Source organism: Mus pahari, chromosome 5, assembly GCF_900095145.1.
Source record: "Mus pahari chromosome 5, PAHARI_EIJ_v1.1, whole genome shotgun sequence".
NCBI lineage: Eukaryota > Metazoa > Chordata > Mammalia > Rodentia > Muridae > Mus > Mus pahari.
The window spans coordinates 38,277,211-38,297,685 of NC_034594.1; the positions used below are offsets into that span (position 1 = coordinate 38,277,211).

At 44.8% G+C, this 20,475-nt stretch overlaps 1 protein-coding gene and 1 pseudogene across 2 annotated transcripts in view; both read right to left on the reverse strand.

Annotated features, from left to right (window-relative positions):
- Positions 1-874, reverse strand: part of LOC110321304 — a 1,031-nt pseudogene extending 157 nt beyond the window's left edge.
- Mpp4 (membrane palmitoylated protein 4) overlaps positions 1-20,475 on the reverse strand; it is a 43,591-nt gene that overhangs the window by 12,909 nt on the left and 10,207 nt on the right. The window contains exons 5-15 of one of the 2 annotated variants that reach the window (XM_021199381.1): positions 19,543-19,623; positions 18,708-18,839; positions 18,239-18,320; positions 15,984-16,069; positions 15,428-15,499; positions 13,736-13,932; positions 12,838-12,902; positions 10,151-10,168; positions 8,977-9,015; positions 6,506-6,526; positions 2,573-2,587 (exon numbers count right to left, since the gene is read on the reverse strand). In XM_021199381.1, the coding sequence (XP_021055040.1) occupies positions 2,573-2,587; positions 6,506-6,526; positions 8,977-9,015; positions 10,151-10,168; positions 12,838-12,902; positions 13,736-13,932; positions 15,428-15,499; positions 15,984-16,069; positions 18,239-18,320; positions 18,708-18,839; positions 19,543-19,623 (808 nt within the window). The remainder of the gene's footprint in view (positions 1-2,572; positions 2,588-6,505; positions 6,527-8,976; positions 9,016-10,150; positions 10,169-12,837; positions 12,903-13,735; positions 13,933-15,427; positions 15,500-15,983; positions 16,070-18,238; positions 18,321-18,707; positions 18,840-19,542; positions 19,624-20,475) is intronic. The other variant, XM_021199382.1, reaches the window with a different exon arrangement.

Sequence of the window (20,475 nt, forward strand, 5' to 3'; positions counted from 1 at the left end):
CACCTCCATAACCTCCTCTACCACTGTAACCAGGACCACCACCACAGCTGCCACCATCACCTCCAAATCCATTATATCCACCATCACCACCTCCATANCTACCTCTGCTGCCACCACCTCCACCACCATAGCCACCTCTTCCACCAAAGTTTCCTCCATGACCAAAGTTTCCCCCACCACCTCCAAAGCTTCCTCCACGTCACATAAAGCTGCCAGATCCACCTCCACGACCTCTCTGGGATCCAGCAGACTGCATNTCTTGTTTAGAAAGGGCCTTTTTCACNTCACAATTATGCCCATTAATAGTGTGGTNTTTCTGAACAACAATTTTATCAACTGTGTCAGGATCATCAAAAGTTACAAAAGCAAATCCTCTCTTTTTCCCATTCTGCCTGCCTTCCATAACCTCTATGGCTTCAATCTTGCCATACTTTTCAAAGTAGTCTCTCGGGTTATATTCTTCCATATCCTCTTTAATACCACCAACAAAAATTTTCTTCCTCGTGAAATGGGCACCAGGCTTTACAGAATCCTCTCTAGAAACAGCTCTCTTTGGTTCCACCACACGCCCATCAACCTTGTGTGGCCGAGCACACATTGCAGCATCCACCTCTTCAACACAAGAGTAGGTCACAAAACCAAAGCCTCTGGAGCGTTTTGTTTGGGGATCTCTCATTACCACACAGTCTGTAAGTGTGTCCCATTTCTCACAATGTTCTCTTAAGCTATCATCTGTGGTTTCAAAGCTCAGCCCACCAATAAACAGCTTCCTCAACTGCTCAGGCTCCTTTGGATCATGGCCCTCCTCCCCCCGGCAGCGGCAGTGACGGCCGGAGTTGGGCTGGGGGTGACTGGGTGGCGGTTTTACCTCCATTTTGAGACCCTGAATATGCATTTTCAAACTCATCCTTTAAAAGCTGATGTTACAAAAATATGAAACAAGCTGATTTTGGCTTTCACTTGAAGAACATGGTCTTGCAGACCCTGTAGTAAATGCTGTCCTGGACAGTTTCAGTGTGAGATAATCTAGTCACCTGGGAAGAGCATCTGGCCTATGGGCACATCTGGGGGAACAATCTTCCTTACATTAACTGAAGTGAGGAAAACACACACATTTGGGACAACACTGCTCCTTGGGTTTGGGTCCCAGACTATGTAGGAATGGAGAAAGTAGGCTGAGCACTGCAAACACATATCCACGCAGTCAGTCTCTCTGCCCCTGACTGGGGATGTGAGCAAATTCTTTCAGTTTCTGCCTTAACTTTTCCCACAATGAGCCGGGCGGTGGTGGCACACACCTTTAATCCCAGCACTTGGGAGGCAGAGGCAGGTAGATTTCTGAGTTTGAGGCCAGCCTGGTCTACAAAGTGAGTTCCAGGACAGCCAGGGCTATACAGAGAAACCCTGTCTCGAAAAACCAAAAAACGAAAAAACAAAACAAAAAACAAAACAAAACTTTCCCACAATGGTGGATTGCCACCTAGAACTGTAAGCTAAACAGATCTTTTCTCCAGTAGGTTCCTTCTGACAAGATATTTTCTCATAGAAGCAGGTAATGAAACGAGGACAAAGGTTTTACTAGATTTCTATTTCCTAAATAAATGAAATTAAGACTGTCCATCACATCATTACTACAGGGTCTACAAGACCACTATCTTCAAGTCAAACCAAAGTCAGCTTGATTATTTCCATTTAAAAAAAAAATCAGAACTTGCTCTGTGGCAGCCAGGAACACCAGCGACAAAGGAGGGGATGACACCCAGTCCACAGGGCTGGCTCGGGCTGCGGTTCTGCCTCTACTAGAACTCAGAAACACAATTATGAAATCCCTTTACTTTAAACAGGCCTTTTCTGATTGTTGTTATAATGAATCACAAACATCTGTTTATAGGATTAACTCACATATATAATTTTCTTTCTCTAACCTTATTTTTTAAGAGTTATTTTGTCTGTTATGACATGGTCTCATGTAGTCTTGGCTGGCATCAAATTTGCTGTGTAGCTGAGGGTGACCCTGAACTCATGCCCCTCCCGCTGCCACCTCTCAAGTGCTGACTACATATGCCACGGTACCTGGCTTTACTAATGCATTTGAAAATGCAAAGAAAACACCAGGGTCTGGAGAGATGGCTCAGCGGTTAGGGGAGCCTGCAGCTCTTCCAGAGGACTTGAGTTTGGTTTCCAGCATCCATGTTCATGACCATTAACTACCTGTAACTCCAGCTCTAAGGGAGTGAACGCCCTTCTCTGGCCTCTGCAAGTACTCAGTATATAAATGGCATACATTCATTCAAGCATGTACACATAAGTAAAAAGTTAAATCTGAAAAAATATACCAGTATCATCTATTAATTACGTTTTTCTATGTTATGTAAATACATTCACAAGGAAATATTCACTAACATATAGATATAAAGCTTAATTGCCTTCATTCTCTATGGAACCGACTAGCTCCTGATCAGGGCTTTAAAAAGTCACCTCTTGTAGGAAGCTGTGCTGCTGCCTTGAGGCAGTGAGAGACCCTGAGCATCGCACCAAGTGGTATATGCAGGGGATAAAAATGAACACTTACCTTCTGCGAGTTCCTCTGGATATTTGAGCAAGTGAAGAAAGAGACGTGAAGAATTAATCTTGGCAAAGATCAAGTTAACCATTTAAGGAACATGAAACGGATAGCAGGGAAGTCAGGCCGCCATTTTAGCAAAGCTGGTAACGTGACACGGCCAGTGGAGAGACTTATTTGATCTGACTCTACCGCTGGGGGATGGTGATTCATCCTGCAAGTTGTGTGTCGAGACTGTCCCTGAAGGTGTCATTTATCCATGAAGACTACTGATGGGCACAAAACTGTACTTGAAAGAAAATATAGGGAGACAATGGCTAAGCCTTCTCTCTTGTCTCCTACAGCCCTACCCCCACATTCCTGGGAAGGAAGATAGGCAAGGGGCACACTCTCCAGCAGTCTGACACCTTCCTTCCTTGCTTGACCCCCGATGGTCCTGTGAAGGCTGGGGTAGTGGGGTAGGGGTAGGGGTTGGTTGGGCATTTTTGCTTGTTGTTATCTAGACATATTCAAGTGGCTGGGTTTTCTGCTAATGTTGTGACAGTTGTTTTAGCTAAATACACTGTATCACTGACCCTGGAGAAATTCAAGAAGGTCACATTATCTTTCACTCAGAGGCAGAGACCGAAACTGAAGAGCCCTAACTATTCACTAAGTGGTCCAAGTAACAGGAGTTAAGTGTCGTGAACGACTGCCAAGGCTTATCTACTCAGAAAACATGCCATCTGGACACTAACTGGTTCTTAATGGAGCTCTTATGAGAATCAAATGGAAAGCGTTCTTGAGAGCTTTGGGTCGGCTGCACACTTTCCCCAGTAAAGCTGATGTAGAGAGCCAGCAGCTGGCCACGCCCTATGAATGATTTCATAACCATATCATCAGCCAACACTCATATGGCGCTTACTGTATGCTCAACTCTGTTCTGAACACTTTCCATATGTAGGGTGCTTACTGTATGCTCAGGTCAGCTCTGATACCTTATGTATGTACAGTGCCTACTGTATGTTCTGATCTGAACACCTTACGTATGTATGGTGCTTACTGTACACTTGCTCAGCTCTGAACACCTAACATATGCAGGGTGTTGCTTATCTTAGAGGGCTGGAGCCTGATGATCAGTAAAAGGTCACAGGTCCCACAGTCACACTTGGGCCCTGTGTGCCCACTTCACATGCTCACTGCGTCTCCTTTCACAGACACTGTGAGTATCTCTGGGGCTCCGGTATTACTTTGGAGTGCAGAGCATTTTCCAGGAAAAAAAAAAAGATGAGATAAGCAGAACAAAGAAAGATAAATATAATCTAAGGATGCTAAAGAAGTCAATCATAAGCTCTGAGCCAAGTATAGAAAATTAAATTATCCCAAATGGGTAACAATCTCACAGAAAATGGCCATATAGAAAAAGAAGTAGGTCATAAATAAGTAAGTTGAGTAGTTCCCATGCTATCATTTAATGATAAGTACCTATACTGACATCTCTATTTTAAATTATTTACTTATTTATGCATATGATTGCTTGTCTGCATGTACGCATGTGCACCATGGGCAAGCCTGGTTTTAGTGGTTCGGCCTGATGCTGCTTGCATTCTAATGCTAATACTGGTTCCTCAAGAACTGGTTGCCCCAGAGACAAGAGAGTCTGCATGTAGACCTATGTTATCTTGCCCCCAAGTTATTTCTGATTGGTGAATAAAGATGCCGACAGCTAAGAGCTGAGCAGAGGAGACATAAGTGGGGTTTAGAGTTCTTGGGCTTGGGGGGTGGGTCAGAGGAGAACCACAAGAGAGGAGGTGAATGGAGGAGAAGCCGCCAGATAAAACATCGTAAGTAATAACTCAGGGTTGTTGATAGGAAAGTAGATTCTAATGGCATAGAGGAGAGATATCTGTCCAGCTCTTGTGCTGATTAAGGCTTATTGTAAATAATAAAAGTGTCTTTTATCCAGAAACTGAATGATCAAGGCAGGGTAGAAGCCCAGATTGAGATTAAAACTTTCTACAGCCTGGTGCATGAGAAAACCAGAAGGGGGCATCAGATCCCCTGTAACTGGAATTACAGATAGTTGTGGGTCATCATATAGGTGCTGGGAATCGAACCTAGATCCTCTGCAAGAGCAGCCAGTGCTCTTAACCTCTCAGCCATTTCTCCAGTCTCAGATCTCTCTGTATGTATGGAATGAATTAATTGGAGAAGTAATCTATCATATACTTCAATGTGTAATACAATGTCCTCTTACAATATCTTAACTCTATTGTAAAGAAAAATTAAGAAAAAATTTAAATGTATATATGTATATATTATTGCATATATATATCAAAATATAAATTCTTAGTCACAAGTTTTCTATGAGGTAAAAGAAACTGCTAGACATTAATATTTACTTCCCACGATGAAGCACTGGGTTTAAAAGAAGAGCTGTGGCTATTCCTCACAGAAGTACAGAGAAGCAAAGAGTGGAGGGGCAGGTGGACTTTAACATCCAAGTGCTGAGTGATGCCAGGCTGGTGTGTGTCCAGGGTAAAGGAGGGAGCCCCTTCAGTTACAGCAGAGATGGTAGCCCAAGGCACAGAAACTCTAAACTTCAGCCTGAGGAAATGGAGAAACTAAAGGAAACTAGGGGGCTAGTATCAGGCCCATTTAAACAAACAAACCAAACATGCTGTAGATTCTATTCTGCTACTAACAGAGTCAATGATACTTTAAGGAATAGACACTGGAAAAGTGCCATTATTATAACAAGTAATATACTGACAAAAAAAGAGAAAGCTTGTTCAACATAAACACTGGACTTTATGTATTATTTACTATCCACGTGGAACAGATTGTGAAAAATAAGGGCTTCAGAAACTACAAGACAATTCTTTATTCTATGTGTCTTCCAGCAGAATGACACTGTGTGTGTGTGTGTGTGTGTGTGTGTGTGTGTGTGTGTGTGTGTGTGTGTGTGTCGCAGCCATGTGTGAATGTCTGAGTACAACTCACTTTCCACCCTGGTTGAAACAAAGTCTCTTCATAGTCCCCTGCTGTGTGTCAGGCTAGCTGGCCCGCGAACATCCAGTGGTTCTCTTGTCTCTGCCTCAGCACAGGAGCACGTGATTACAGATGCACACCACTGTGCACATCTGGCTGGACATGGGCTCTGGGGATTCAAACCTAGGTCCTCACACTTACATGGCACGTACTTTATCCACAGAGCCATCTCCCTAGCCTTATACACATAAACGACTTATAAAGTTTACATCACTACCATGTATTAAAAAGCTACCAATTTAATCTTCAATTATCATTGCCCAGTAGGAACTTATGTGATTCTAGAGTCATGGTTCTCAACCTTCCCAATGCTATGACCCTTCAATACAGTTCTTCAAGGTGTGGTGACCCCAACCATAAAATTATTTCATTGCTACTTCATAACTGTAATTTTGCTACTGTTATGACTCGTAATGTAAATATCTGATATGCAGGTTATCTGATATGAAACCTCCAAAGGGGTCACAACCCACAGATTGAAAACTGCTAGTGCAAGCTGGTTGTATACCCTTCAGGACTCTGACATTCCTAACCCCACCATTTAAAGAGTACTCCTACCCTTAATATATGAAGCTATCAAACAATGCCCCCACAGAAACCCAAATGTCCACCCCACCCCCGACAGCCCTGGCCCTAAGAGAAGTAACTGGTTAAATGAAATTTATAGTACCTCAAAAATAAATACAGTGTCGGTCCATATCTGAAGTATGCGGCGTATTTGGGAATATGCATAGGGAGTAAAAATCTACTGCAGTGAAGCAAATGAACCTGTTATCTCACATGGCTTAGATTCTTATTATTTTACTGTCTCGTTTAAAGATATTTGTTATATCTCTAAATATGTTTAAATTATACCAAAACATGGAAAATACATTTAAAAGTTGGTACTAAATATGATTTGTTTTAACTTACCAGATTCAAAAGTTTCTTCATCTGTGGTTTTCAGTGGAGGTGAAAAGCAAAATTATTACATGACTGTCTACACCAAGTCTATATTTTAGCAGTGCAAGCCTAGTCCATGCTTCTGCCCATACACTGCCTTTAAAAATGGTTTACACTGGATCAAGATGGAGTCAGTGTTAGCTCTGTGGCATGCATACGTTTTAAATGAGACGAATAGCATTTGATAGATGGGCTGTGATTTCTAAGAGGGATGCATCAGGGTATTAAATAAACAGATAACAGGAAAGGAGAGAATAAATTAAAAAGTAGAACATAGGCTGGCAAGATGGCTCAGCAGTTAAGAGCACTAACTGCTCTTCCAGAGGTCCTGAGTTCAATTCCCAGCAACCACATGGTGGCTCACAACCATCTGTAATGGGATCCGATGACCTCTTCTGGTGTGTCTGAAGACAGTAAATACATATACATAAAATAAATAAATCTTTTAAAAATAAAAAGTGGAACACCACAAGAAACTCCTCCAGACCATTGGGTGTGGCACAGGGGACTGCTCCAAAGGTCACCGGTGTGGCAGTGGTGCAAGCTCCCTGCCATGTCAGGGTCTCCCAGCCAGCAGCAAGGAGAATGGATTCATGAATGGCTGGCTTGTTCAAGTGACTGACAGAGAGGGGGGGATAAATCAACTCCCTCAGTAGTTAAAACAACTTTTGTTACTCTGAAAAACTTAGGACATGTATTTAATACTATATATGAGAGGACAAAGGAGAGGGAGGAGGGAGGAGGGAGAGAGAGAATATGCAGGCATGCACATGCCATAACATACGTGGAGGTCAGAGGACATGCAGCAAGCAACTTTACCAGTTGAGCCACCTTGTCTGCCCCTCTTGTTATCTTTTGGAAATGGAATTAAAGATGAAGAAACTATCGTCTGTCTGTGTGGAAGAACAATCATAACACACAGTAGCGTGACCCATCAGGTATCCTTAGATCAGGCACAGCCCCCGCGGAGAGCACTCACATAACTGGAATACATATTTATGAAGCTAGTCATTGTAACAGTGCTCATAATGGAAACCCAGTAAGCTGTTAAAAAACAAAAACAAAAACAAAAACAAAACCACAGAGATGCCCTTTACATAAGACAGAATCATCTTCAATATACACAAAGGCAGGAGGCCACGCGCAGAATTGCTGCACCAGGTGTACTGTCTAAGGATATGCATTTATGTTTGGGTGAAAGGTCGGGGGTGGGGCAGGGTTGTTCCCATTTTCAAAGAGCATGTTCGAAGGATACTACAGACACTGGTATCTGAGGCGGTGAGATGGCTCAGCAGGTGGAAGAACTTTCTTGCCCAACCATAACAACCTGCGTTTGAACCCCAGAACCCAGCTAATGTTGAAAGGAGAAAACTAACTCTAAAAGTTGCCCTCTGCTCCACACATTCATGGTGGTATGTGTGACCCCCGATACATAATGTGTGTGCATGCATGTAAGCACATGTGTGTGTGCACATGCACACATACATACAAACACAAACTACATCATCATAATCATTATTTTTTAAAAAGGGAAATTGAAGAGGGAAACACAGGAAGAGGAACTTCTATCTGAATATTCTTTTGTGGGGTTTGAACTCTGTCAATGTATGCATTAATGGAACTTTAAAACATAGAAATAAATTAAATCATACTAAATTTTAAAAAACAGACTGTGGAACCTGGTTTTTAAACAAGTGTCCACGTTATTCTGCAATTGGTCTGAGAAATACGTAGATGAATTTTTCATATCCAAACTCTGTACTAGCCCACAATACCATGACTGAGTTACCTGGCAGAGCTGGGCATGGTGGCTCCTCCTTATAATCCCTGCACTCAGGAGGCTGAGTCATGAGGATTGCTGGGCATTAGAAACCAGCCTAGACTATGTAGTGAGTAGGGCCAGCCTGGGGTACAGAGGAAGAGCTTGTCTCAGGAGAAAACCAAATCCATCTACCAGACCAATGCCCTGCAACTGGCTTCCTCACAAAACCTAGTGGTTCGCAAGCCAGGCCTAGAACCACTGCTGAATTTGAGAGAAATCCTTTTAGAATTCACAAAACCCATTAGCTATAAAAATATAAAATGTCTTATTTATTTCTCCAAGGTTCAGAACCCATTACCATCGGCCTACACTAGAATCATTACATGTAGTAGCAAAAATAGACTTTGCATTTTAAGTATTTGGTATCACCCTCTTTGTTATTCCACAAAGAGGATGGGCTTATCTCTGCCCTGAGACAATCTCTGAGAGGGAACGCTGGAGACACCCCCAGTATTGCTTCTCCCTTCCCAGTGTGGAGTCACAGTAAAAGCACCCCGGCTGGGGTCATTTTACACGCCCTGCAGAGGAAGGGCTTGCGGCCCCGACACCTCTGCTTCCGGTCATCTAGGGTGAGATGCTTCATGTTTCTAGTGGTGACTCAGTCAGAAGGAACTGTTACCTGCTTCCACACACTTCTCGTCAATCTTCATGCTGTCTTCTACAAAAGAACATACACAGGGGGCTTAAAATGTGCCCACATCACACGCAAAACCCTGTGGACAAAACTCAGACTACCATTCAGTATCTCGCTTAGAACTATTGCTCACTCGGAGAGAGAAGACATCAGAGAAGCAAGCCTGTTGTGAACAGTAGACCATAAAATGCTACTGCGTAAGCAGCTCTGGCTAGTGCCCACAGCGCCCGATGAAGTGTGCAGCCTGCTGAAAGTACATCGGCAGCGTTGGCCGGCGTGGATCCGAGCACCACCACACTGACAAGATGGCAATGGGGCCCCACTGCTGCGGCAGGAGCACCACTGTTCGGGGTTAGCCAATGACTTTTCAGTTAGATCCATGGAAAGAAATGCAAAACTGATATTGACAGCCTGGACCAAACCTGATGGCTTGGATGTCATAAGTTCTAGGGCATAATTTACTATTGATAGATGACCAAACTGCCTTCTAAATATTTATGTTTATACCCCAAGGCTAGTACAGCTGTCCATCTTGGCTAGAGGAACCTCTTGCAGTGGAAAACACTTAATTCAGGGACTCATCCTTGGTCAAAGGCAAAAACTCTTCCCTCATTGTGGCTGAGGAGAGAGAGGCAGGAGACAGACAGACAGACAGACAGACTGACTAACTGACAGATACACAGCATTAACGTGCATGTGGCTGAACATAAACATATGGAAAGGCAATCCCTGAAGGTCCCATTTAACTTCCAACATGGGGCCCTCCAGGAGCAAGCTTAAATCTCTAGACTGCCTGTTTTTAATTTTAGGCAACCACTCCTTTTCTGGGACCTCAATTTTTTATACACAAGATGAGAATAATAACAATGTCCTCACAATGTCATGAAATTTGTATAAACACTTGATACAAAGCCCTGCTGAACTTAACTCCACTGAGGGCTTAGCCTGTGCTCTGTCAGACTCTAGAGCTGTGAATAGACATCACATCCCCCCTCCGTGGTCTCTTAGATCAGAATAAATGCCCTTCTTATGCCCCACACTACCAGATACACAGAGATAGCTTCACAGAGCTGAGCGGAGCAGAAATGAATTTGAGAATTAGAGGAAATTCCTAGGAGTGCTTGGAGATAAGGGTGTCTTACCGAATCCCATTCCTTACCTTCCTCCATAGACAGTGCTGGCAACGGGGAGAGAAAGGGACAGCAGTTCACATTCTGTGTCTTTCAGATTAACTTAGAACAAGAAGAACCAAGCACCAAATTGCAATTCGTGTCCCAGGAATTCATGGGGCCACCTAGTGACCGCCCTTCAGAAATGAATGCACGTTCCAGAATGGCTGGAAATGCAGAACTATTTGCTTATGGCAAATGCACCACCTGCCTTCTCCACACGCTCTGCAGAAGTCGTGCTCTTCTCAGGTCTGAGTTAGGGCATTAGGGAGGAGGGAGGAGGAGGAGGAGAGATGAAGGGGAGGAGGGCAGGAAATGGGGATGACAATAAATGCATTACAGTAAACAACTCGCTGCTAATCATACATAATCCAACTCAGCACTGGGATTCTGATTAATTAAATGGTGTATCCTCTTCCCTACTGTCCTGTCCATATCCCGTATTTATACACAGTAAGACTTAAGCAGCAAAAAGAAACAAAATAGCATCGTGCACGACAGATAAAAGACACGATCTAAGCGTTTGGGCGCATGGTGCCGTTCATCAGAAGCATTTCCTGAGAGAGGTGGTCCTGAGTCAACAGCTCAAGACTCTGGTCCCAGCTACAGGGCTGTCTGCCAATACTAACAGGGCCAGGCAAACAACTCTCTATGTGGACTTTCAAAAATACCTAACATAAATCATACTTAGAGCACCACAGGGGCAGATGTCGTGTCCTCTGGTCATTCTAGACCAATAGCATCTTCACAAATCTTTGATAAATGAGATAGCAAAGTGAACTAAAGGATTCTTTCCATCTGTATTGGTTAATTATTTTTTTCAAAATAAATATTACTAGGAAGATTATGATGCGAAAATGCCTCTGAAGAAAAGTTAAGAGAGAAAAAGTGTTATTACAACCGTTGCTGGAACTAGGCAGACCTGTGTCTGTAACTGAGTGATAACACAGTGTCAGGGAGAAGGTGCTGTATGGATGTTCTCTTTTGACAATGTCTCTGTGAGCTGAGAGTAGTGGTATAACCCAACACTCGGGAAGTGGAGGCAGAGGGTCAGGAGGTAAAGTCACCTTCAGCTGCTAGACCAGCTTGCCCTACATGAGACACTGCCAAAAACAAAGAGCAAACAAACAACAGCAAGAAAAACTATTTGTGGTCATTAAAGAAAACAATCTTTGGCTTGGAAAAAATGGGAAAAAAATAAACAAGAGCATGTGCCATTTGCAGATCTGTGATGCTGGTATTGCTGTCTGTGTCTACACTGAGTCTCCTCTGTGCCCTTTCTGTTTCCATATGTCCCCTCTCCCCTGCCTTAGCCTCTACAGGGCCTGACGGGGACCATTTCTGAAGGGACCACTCAGCAGGCTCCACTTTGCTTCTGTTGTCTGCCATTCTCCTTTGGATGCTGTCTGCCAGTGTCAGCAGCTTTATTAAGCCTTAAGTAGCTCACGAGCACCAAAGGCCGTGGACCCCTTCCTGACCACTCCTTTCCTACCATTTGAAGAACACTATATAATGATCATGGTGAATTCCTTAAATGATAGCAGTCTCATATTTAGTCAAAAAAGCCCAGAACTGAATCTAAGGATAAAGGCCAGTGGGAGAGTGCTTTCTTAGCATGTACCAAGTTCTTGGTTCAATCTCCAGTACAGAAAGAGAGAGAGAGAGAGAGAGAGAGAGAGAGAGAGAGAGAGAGAGAAGGAGGAGGAGGAGGAGGAGGAGGAGGAAAGAAATAGAGAGGAGAGGAAAGAAAAAGAAAAAGAGAAAGAGAAAGAGAAAGAAAAAGAAAAAGAAAAAGAAAAAGAAAAAGAAAAGGAAAAGGAAAAGAAAAAAGAAAAAGGAAAGAAAAACAAAAGAAGTAGTGACTGGAGAGATGGCTCTGGTAGCAACCGGCACCGGCTGCTCTTCTGGTACTTTATCTACTGTCCCAAGGGTTCCTACGCCCTCTTCTGGCCTCCTGGGGTACTGCATGCATATAGTGCACAGACATGCAGGCAAAATCCCCACCCCAACACACAAAATAACAAAAAGAAAATAAATCTTAACATTAAAAAAAAAGAAAGGACACAAATGAAGATTATGCAACTGTACAGCCACAGACATCTAACCAGGTGTGACACACGAGAGCGTCTGGGGAGGGTGGGGATGTCTTGGAGGACTTGAATTTGGGAGGGCAATGACTTAAGCAGTCTTAAACCCAAGGATGTGTTTAACTTCTGCGCTGGTTGGTTCCTGTCAACTTGACCTAAACCTAAATATATCCGAAAAGAGGACCGTTTAATCGAGAAAATGCCTCCATCGGATTGGCATGATTGAGGACTGATGTAAGAGGGCCCAGCTCACTGTGGGTAGTACCATCCCTAGGCTGGTGCTCCTGGAGTGTATAAGAAAGTACACTGAGCAAGCCATAAGGTGCCAACCAGCACACAGCCTTCCTCCTATGCTTCCGCACCTGCCCCCAGGTTCCAGTCTGACTTCCTCCCATGACAGACGGTGATGTGGAAGCAGAACCAGCCCTCTCCTGGCTGAGCTGCGCTGCTTTGGGTCCTGGTGTTTATCACAGCAGTAGAAATGCTAATCCTCTCTCGGGCAGGACGCCAGCCTGGGAGACGGAAGCCCCATTCTCGGATGTGCCTGCCGTGTTCATGATCTCTACACACACTCACACACGCACATTCACCTCGGGTGGATCTGAGGCAGGTGTGAGGCTGGTACGGCTGAGACCACCAGAACTCCCGCTGCTTCCTAGGCAGAAAGAAAGCAAAGATTGGCTGACTCTTACAGTGTGGGCTCTCTCGGGGCTGCAGCACTGGCGGAGTGCATTTGAGAAGAGACTCAAAGATGGGACTCCGTCATTTGGTTCCAACACACCACGGGTGGCTCTATCCACTGAGCCTGGGGCAGTGACTGTCCTGGGTCCCCCCCAATATTTCCAGGACACCATTCCTTTCCTTTAAGAGCCCCCCACTTGGGATGTTTATCCCCATTCTTCATGGCAGTTCCCATGCTCTAAGCAACCCTGGCTGTAATTCTGAATGGTTTTATTAAGTGCAGGCAAATGTCCCTTCTAACGCTTCCATCTCTTATCCCGCAGACTTTGATTCATCTTTCCTCTGCCACCTGTCCCACTGCCACATCCAGGGCCATGCACACTGCCAACTGTTGCAGTCTTTCCAGGATTTCAATTTCTTACTTCTCCGTTTCCTGCCAATACCTCCCTCTTCACAATACCAATAATCTGCTGATGCTGTAATCCATGGATCTTCATGACCTTGTCAACTCCTAAAGGCCTTTTAATACTATTGATCTGGGGTTACGTTTCACTGGGGGATTGGGTCAACATATTCAGACCATAGAAATATTTGTTTAATTTCGTCTCATAAGCACTTTTCTACCTAGCCGATATAACTATTCTGATCCCCTAAGAAGCTGAAAGTCTATCAGTAAGTTGACACTTTGGTTTATAAACCAGGGTGTTTATGTTCTTCCATCTGCTTGTGTCTTTATCAATACTCAGAAACGTGATGTCCCAAGCATTGCCTAGCGATCACCTTGTTGCCAAAAGTGGCCTCCCTTACCTCTTCAGAAGGTGGTTAGAAGGGATTAGCCCAGCGCAGATGGCGAGGTCTGAGATTTTCCGGGCTTGCCACCAGAGGGCATCATTCTGGTCTACAATCTGTAGAATGTCCCCTTTCAGGAAAGGCAGTCCAGCATCCATGCAGGGGATGTCAGGATCCTCTTGGGGCCAGTAATCAATCATGGCACGAACATAAACCTGGCAGCGGGTTCACATCGGTACTCTCAGAAGAACGCTTGTCCAGAACCACCACGACTTAAAACCACTGCCCTCACTCCTCTGCCTGTTGCTCTCATCTTTGTTCTCTACCCTTACCAGACAAGAGAGTTGTTCTTCTAAACTAGACGCTGGAGCGGGAGGGTTGCTGTTGGCATGTCCGTCACAGAGCTTAGAGAAGTCAGGCTGGAACTAGTCTGAAAGCTTCCTCCCTGCTGGCTAGCACTGGGAGGTGCTAAGAAGGCTGCTGGGGGAGACTTGTCATCAACAGCTTTACTAACCCGTAGACCTGTATGCAGTAATACCTACCAACCAAGCAAAGTTGGAGCAACAGTGGCAAGTCTGTTACAGCCGTAACCAACCACTTTCCAGTCGGATGTGATGCTCTCTCCATAAAGAGAGAGTTCACATTCAATACTGCAAACGCAGTGGAGAGGCCTGTGGCTGAGGAGGTCATAGGCCCTAGCGGGAAGCTACTGATGATGTTTTGCTAAATGGATATGATGTGTCTGTCAGATTGCTTTCCCAGTACCCATGGACTACTGATGCTGTCAGCTCTGGCCATAGGAGTTTCTTTTTGCACTGGCCAGCAGTTACTGCAGAGACTCTTATGTAGTCGGAGGACTGAGAAGAGATGGTTATTGAATGAGTAGCCACAAATGGGACACCTGTGTTAGCCTCTCCAGAGCTCAGAGAACACTGTTGAGGAAGAGGCAGAGGTAATGTGGGAGCGAGCAGAAGTAGGAGGGGCGGTGTGGACCCTGACTTACAGGCATGATGTAGCAGTTGCACTTGACTCACAGCCCCTATGATCACCTACATGACTGTGCAGGTCAGCACCCTGTGAGGGCTCATGGGGGCCTCATCCCTCCCCGTTCAGGATTTAAAAACAGTCAATGGTTGATGGGAAGATTGAGACATTTGCCTCAGTGTTCCTATTAATAACACTGATGGATCCCATTCATACAGACACATGCACACACACAACATACACACATACACTTACATGCACACACACACACACACATGCACACACACATACACTCGAATGCACACCCACAGTCACGCACATTTGTGCATGCATGAACACACATGTGAAAGCAGAAATGGGGTTAGTTGGAAAGATAAAGATTAAAGGTAGTAGAACATGAGAGAATAATGAGATGGATTGAATACGATCAAAGTACATTATACATATGTGTGTATGAAAATGTCATAATGAAACCCATTATCACTGCATTTTACAATGTGTTGTAGAAGAGAACCATTTAGTTTAGAAATATTTTTGTCCAGTTGCTCACTATTCTTGATGCAGTGTCTTAATTGCACGGTGGCCCCACTCCCTTTGTTGTGTCCCTTTACCCACTCTCCATTTCAGATCATGAGCAGTGAGAAACAGTCTGAATACTGAACCCTTGTCTAAAACAGAATAGTTGCTAGGATTGTTATACACCATACTATTGTTGTGTGTTCTTACCATCTTTTGGCTGCTCACCGGCGGGACAGAGACCGGAATCACCTTGAACATGATGGTACCACAAGACATAGCCTAGAGGATGGCAAAGAGGAAGAGTGGCAAGCTCGGTTTTCCACAGAGCACAGGGGATGAGGGACATGTGCGTGTGTGTGTGTGTGTGTGTGTGTGTCTGTGTGTGTGCGTGTGTATGTGCGTGTGTGTGTTAACTTGTCTTCTTTGTGCCCGTGTGTGCATGTGCGTGTGTGTGCGCACGTGCATGTGCGTATGTGTGTGTGTGTGTGTGTGTGTGTGCGCGCGCGCGCGCGCGCATGCGTGAGCAGGGGGAAACTGCTGATCCTCAAGGAGATGCTTGGGAAGGGGTGTTTCCCAGTTTCCTGGCCTGGGCCAGAACTTCTGGGTTCCATGGCAGCAAACAAAGTCTGGGGCTGGAGATGAAAAGCTGCTGGGGGTGGAGGGGAGAGGAACTTGAACACCATCACATGACAGACAGCACACACACCATGGGGCATGGCATGCCACCTAATCAGTAACAAAAGGCAGACGTTAAGACAGTTACCAAAATATGGATCACTTGTTCAGGGTCCAGGCCCTCTACTGAAACTCCGTTAACTTCCACCAGTTTGTCTCCAGCATACAGCAACCCTATGGAACAAGAACACAACCAGAGGAAGGGTCCAGAGAAAGAAAACAGAGGCCACTGTTCCATTGGCCACTAGCTCATGACCCCAAGCACGTGTGAAAAATTTAAATTAAAACAAAAAAACTGTTTGCCCCAACTGATACCACCATAACTGTCTGTGAGCACTGTATTTTTTACCTCTTTGCCAACACCAAGAGTGATTTGTGTGTTTTGCTACTCTGATGTAGTAAAATGGAACCAAAATACTGGCAAGAAGAACTCTAAAGATGCCTGGGCCAGAAGGTTGAGGACAGATGTTCCGGTGTTAGAGGGAATCAACTAGCCAGGTAGTCAGCTCTTTCTACAATTGTTTTAAGTTTTAGGAGCTTTGTTTGGTGTTCCATGTATACCCAGGTAATATTTAATTCATTCTCAGTTTTCCGATGGGGTTGAAGACTATTTGCAGTCTCATAAGCAAACGTAAGCTGTGTAGCATTGAAAGATACTGTATAGAGTTGAAAGCATGGTTTTCAGATGGTATTACAGGCTAAAATCAAACATAATTCAGATATAGAATCATAAACTCTCTAAGTTAGGAATGATAGTAGAGTACTTTAATCTTTATCAAAGATGATAGACTAGATGTTAACTGTATGTTATACTCTGTGATGTACATAATTGCTGTGGTTGTACTCAATTTATGCCTGAGGAAGGGGTTTTATTGCTGTTGTGTTGTTTTATTGGACAGAAAAGGTGAGATGTTGGAGATTGGTTCAAATGCTTTGATTCAATTGGAAATCGATGTGTCCAGACTCTAAAGGTTCTTGTCCCCAATTGGTTTTTGATTGATCAATAAAGATGCCAGTGGCCAATGGCTGGGCAAAGGGAGATAGGACAGGACACTCAGGTTGCACTGGCTAGGATGCAGGGGGAGGAGACAGAGGATCACCAGGATGTGGTGGGAGACAGAAGAGATTTAGAGCTGCAGGAGAGAATGCCAACAAGCCACTTAAGAATGTGGGTGGGTGGCCACTGGCCATGTCCCCAATTGGGCCTGGGGTGGCAGGGGAAGGTTTAGGAGTGCCCAGCCTTTGAGGTAGCCAAGGCATTTCAAAAATAAGCGAAGGTGTATGTGTCTTTCACTCGCAGATCCAAATATTCCCTGGGTGGGTGGCTGGAAGCAAGACCCGCCAGAGCACAAAGCGAGAGCCAAACTCACCACTACACTCCAATCTTGTGTTTTATGAGTTTTGTTCATGTCTGTTTCTTATGCTTTTCCTTTTCTTTCTTTTTTCTAAATTATTCTGGTTTAATTTCTTTATTTGCCTGTTTGTTTTCTAAAGAAAGAGATAAAAAGGCATGGTGCTGGATGGGTGCAGAGGTGGGGAGGATCTGGGAGGGGATGGGGGAGATTGTGGGGGGGACCGTGGGGGAGGGGGGGAACTGTAATCAGAATACACTGCATGGGAAAATAGTGTCAATTTAAAGAAGAAAGAAGAGCAAATATCTTGATCTAGTACTACATGCTGTATACATGAATTGTTTCTTCACACTGAAGCTTGTTAATGTGCACGATTACTGTGTGCTGATGTTTTTAAAAGCCTTGAGAAATACAGGAGAGACGGGAGGATTCAGAGGCCTGAGACAACAGCAGGATGAACATGTGGGGAAAAATCGGTGGGAGGAGGATGACCCATCAGGAAAGAGCCAAAGACAAAGAGAGGAAAGAAGGCCTGGGGGATTGGCAGTGAGGGACGCCACAGGATTTTCCAGTGGGTGTCAGGGTGCCACATGCAGGTGCCAGGAGGCTGTGGGGAGCAGGCGCACGAGGCAGGCGTGGAAGCACAGGGGCAAAAGGGAGATGTGCGTGGAGGGTAGAACTGCCATTTCGGAAGCAGAAGAGGCTGGGTCCTTCCACTGTAGGGCGCCATGACAACACTTGCTTTGCTTGGCAACCTTAAGGATGTTAACAAGAATGCATCCTCACAGAGGCGGCGAGCATGTAGGGCCTCTCTGGCTGAGGGTGCTGGCATCCCTTGAAACAACTGTTCTTGTTTCTCTACTGCTTTAGCCGAGCAGGAGCACCCGAAGGCCCTGACCTAAGTGGAGAGAGGAATGCCTCTGCTCCTGGAAGAAAAGCTGTAGACTCCGTGTTCCCTGTGTCTCGCTTACACCTTGCTACCCCAGCTCACCGCTCCTCTCCACCAGCCCGCCGTGGATGACCCTGGCCACCAGGATATCCCCTGTTATCTCGTGACGCTTGATGGTGGCTCCCTGGAGAGAGAACACAATAGAGCATCAATTAATTCTTACCTGCCTTCTATTAGTGGAAGAGAAGAACATAGGCCAGTGTATCAGAATTGAGTAAAATACATAAAGGCCAACTAACATATGTAATACAGATAGTGGTCGCATTTTCACCAAAAAGAGTTTATATCTTGTCTTCTCATAAAAGAAAGACACTCAATGGAAGCCTTTGCATGGTGAGAACATGATGAGCTGAGTGAATTTGAACCACAGGCAAAGTTACACCGGCTGTCATGCCGCTATCCCACGCTGTGTGACTGAGATGAAATTGCCATTCAAGTACCCATTAGCTCTAACTTACATCCCAACGAACCCTGGCACAACCGTAAACAAAAGATGGAATGATTTCCTCACCAGGGGCTGCTGGTTTTTCACCAGACAAACAATCCTCATTGCTTCTTCACTGTCGGGGATATTGTCTGGCAGTGGGGGGAGAAGGGGTTCAAAGTCTTTCTGAGCCACTGTGTCATGGGCACTCAGCAAGGCCTAGGGACAGAAGAGGGAAGGTAAGCAAATGTCGCGTGCAGCGCACGTGCATCTCAAAGATGGTGGCTCGAAACTGTATAAGACACATAACCACAAAGACCCACAGGTCAGGCACAGCTCTAAGCAAATTAAGTAACTGTCACTTTAAGAGATCGGGATTGTCATTGTCCTTTTTTTTTTTTTTTTTAGACAAGGAAACATAGAGATTAAAACATAGGTGGAATACAGAGGTTAAAAACTGTACAGCAATCTCTTTTAGGGGCTGGAGAGATGGCTCAGAGCTCAAGAGATTATAAAAGATCTGGCTATTCAGCATTCAGCGGCCCTGGATTCTGCTCCCAGCACCCGCATCAAGCGGCTTAGTGTTCTCTGTGAGTCCAGTTCCAGGGGATCCGATGCCTTCCTCTGACTGACCTCTGCAGACATCTGTACACAGGTGTGTACACAAGCTCACAAAGGCACATATACAGATATACAAATGAATGTATATCCCGAGTTATTTCATACGCTGTGTTCAAAATTTAAAACCTTCCCTACGTGAGAGAAAGTATGGAGATCATTTATCTGCGCCCCACATCTGCAAGTAACATCTGCTGGCTGCTCATGTACAGAAACAGAGTATCTATCCAGAGTCAAAGTTTTCTATCACTTTTATTTATTCTCCCTAACTCTGATAAAACTGTCTATTTTGGCAAGTGCTTACCTTGCAGTGAGGACCCTGGAGGACTCGTCTTAGCTCTTGGATCTCGGGGGAACTGGAAGCTTTGGGTAACAGCTCCAAGACCTGACGCATGGTGGAAAAATATATAGCATAAAATATTTTTAAGCCGAGTGGCTCATGCCTGTAATTCTAGCCCTTAAGAGGCTGACATGTGGGGATCACCAAGTTTGAGGCCAGCGTGGCTGCAAGGTGAGTTACAGACCACCCTGGCCTGCAGAGGAGACCCTGTTTCCAAAAAAAAAACAAAAAAACAAAACAAAAAAAAAAACAAAGTGAAATAAAATAGTTAAAATTGTCATCGTCTGGGGCCGGGGAGATGGCGCAGGGTTATGAGAACTTGCTGCTCTTTTAGAGGATCCACACCCTGTTCCTAGCACCCACTTAGGTGGATCCCAGCTGCCTGTTATGTAAATCCAACGGGCCTCGGGAGGGAACTGGCACACATGTAACATACACTTAATCTCTATCCCACAGTCAGCGCCACACAGGTTGAAAAGTAGTTGGTCTAACGTGATGTAGTTTCTTTTTCTGTCTCCAGACACAGGGCCTGGTATGTTTCCTTAGCTAGTAAACTTTATCACAGCAGGTAGAGCCAAGGCTCAGGTAGATGTAGACCTTCACAGTCTTTGTAACAAGAGCCCAGACCTGTCTTTAACTGCGACAGGAAAGGCTAAGAGAGGAGTGAGTTAAGGGGGCATGTTGAGGGCATGCTTTGCTTGAGGTGCCCGTCTAAATTTGAGAAAGATGAGGAGAGGGAAGTTGGCTAGCAGAGACTGGAAACCAAACAAGATCCACGTTAGGAACTGGAGAATCATTACCACAGAGTCATTATGTTTACCTAATGTCAATTAAATGCAAAGGGAGAGACGGCCATGTGGTGAAGGGGTGTGTGTGTGTGTGTGTGTGTGTGTGTGT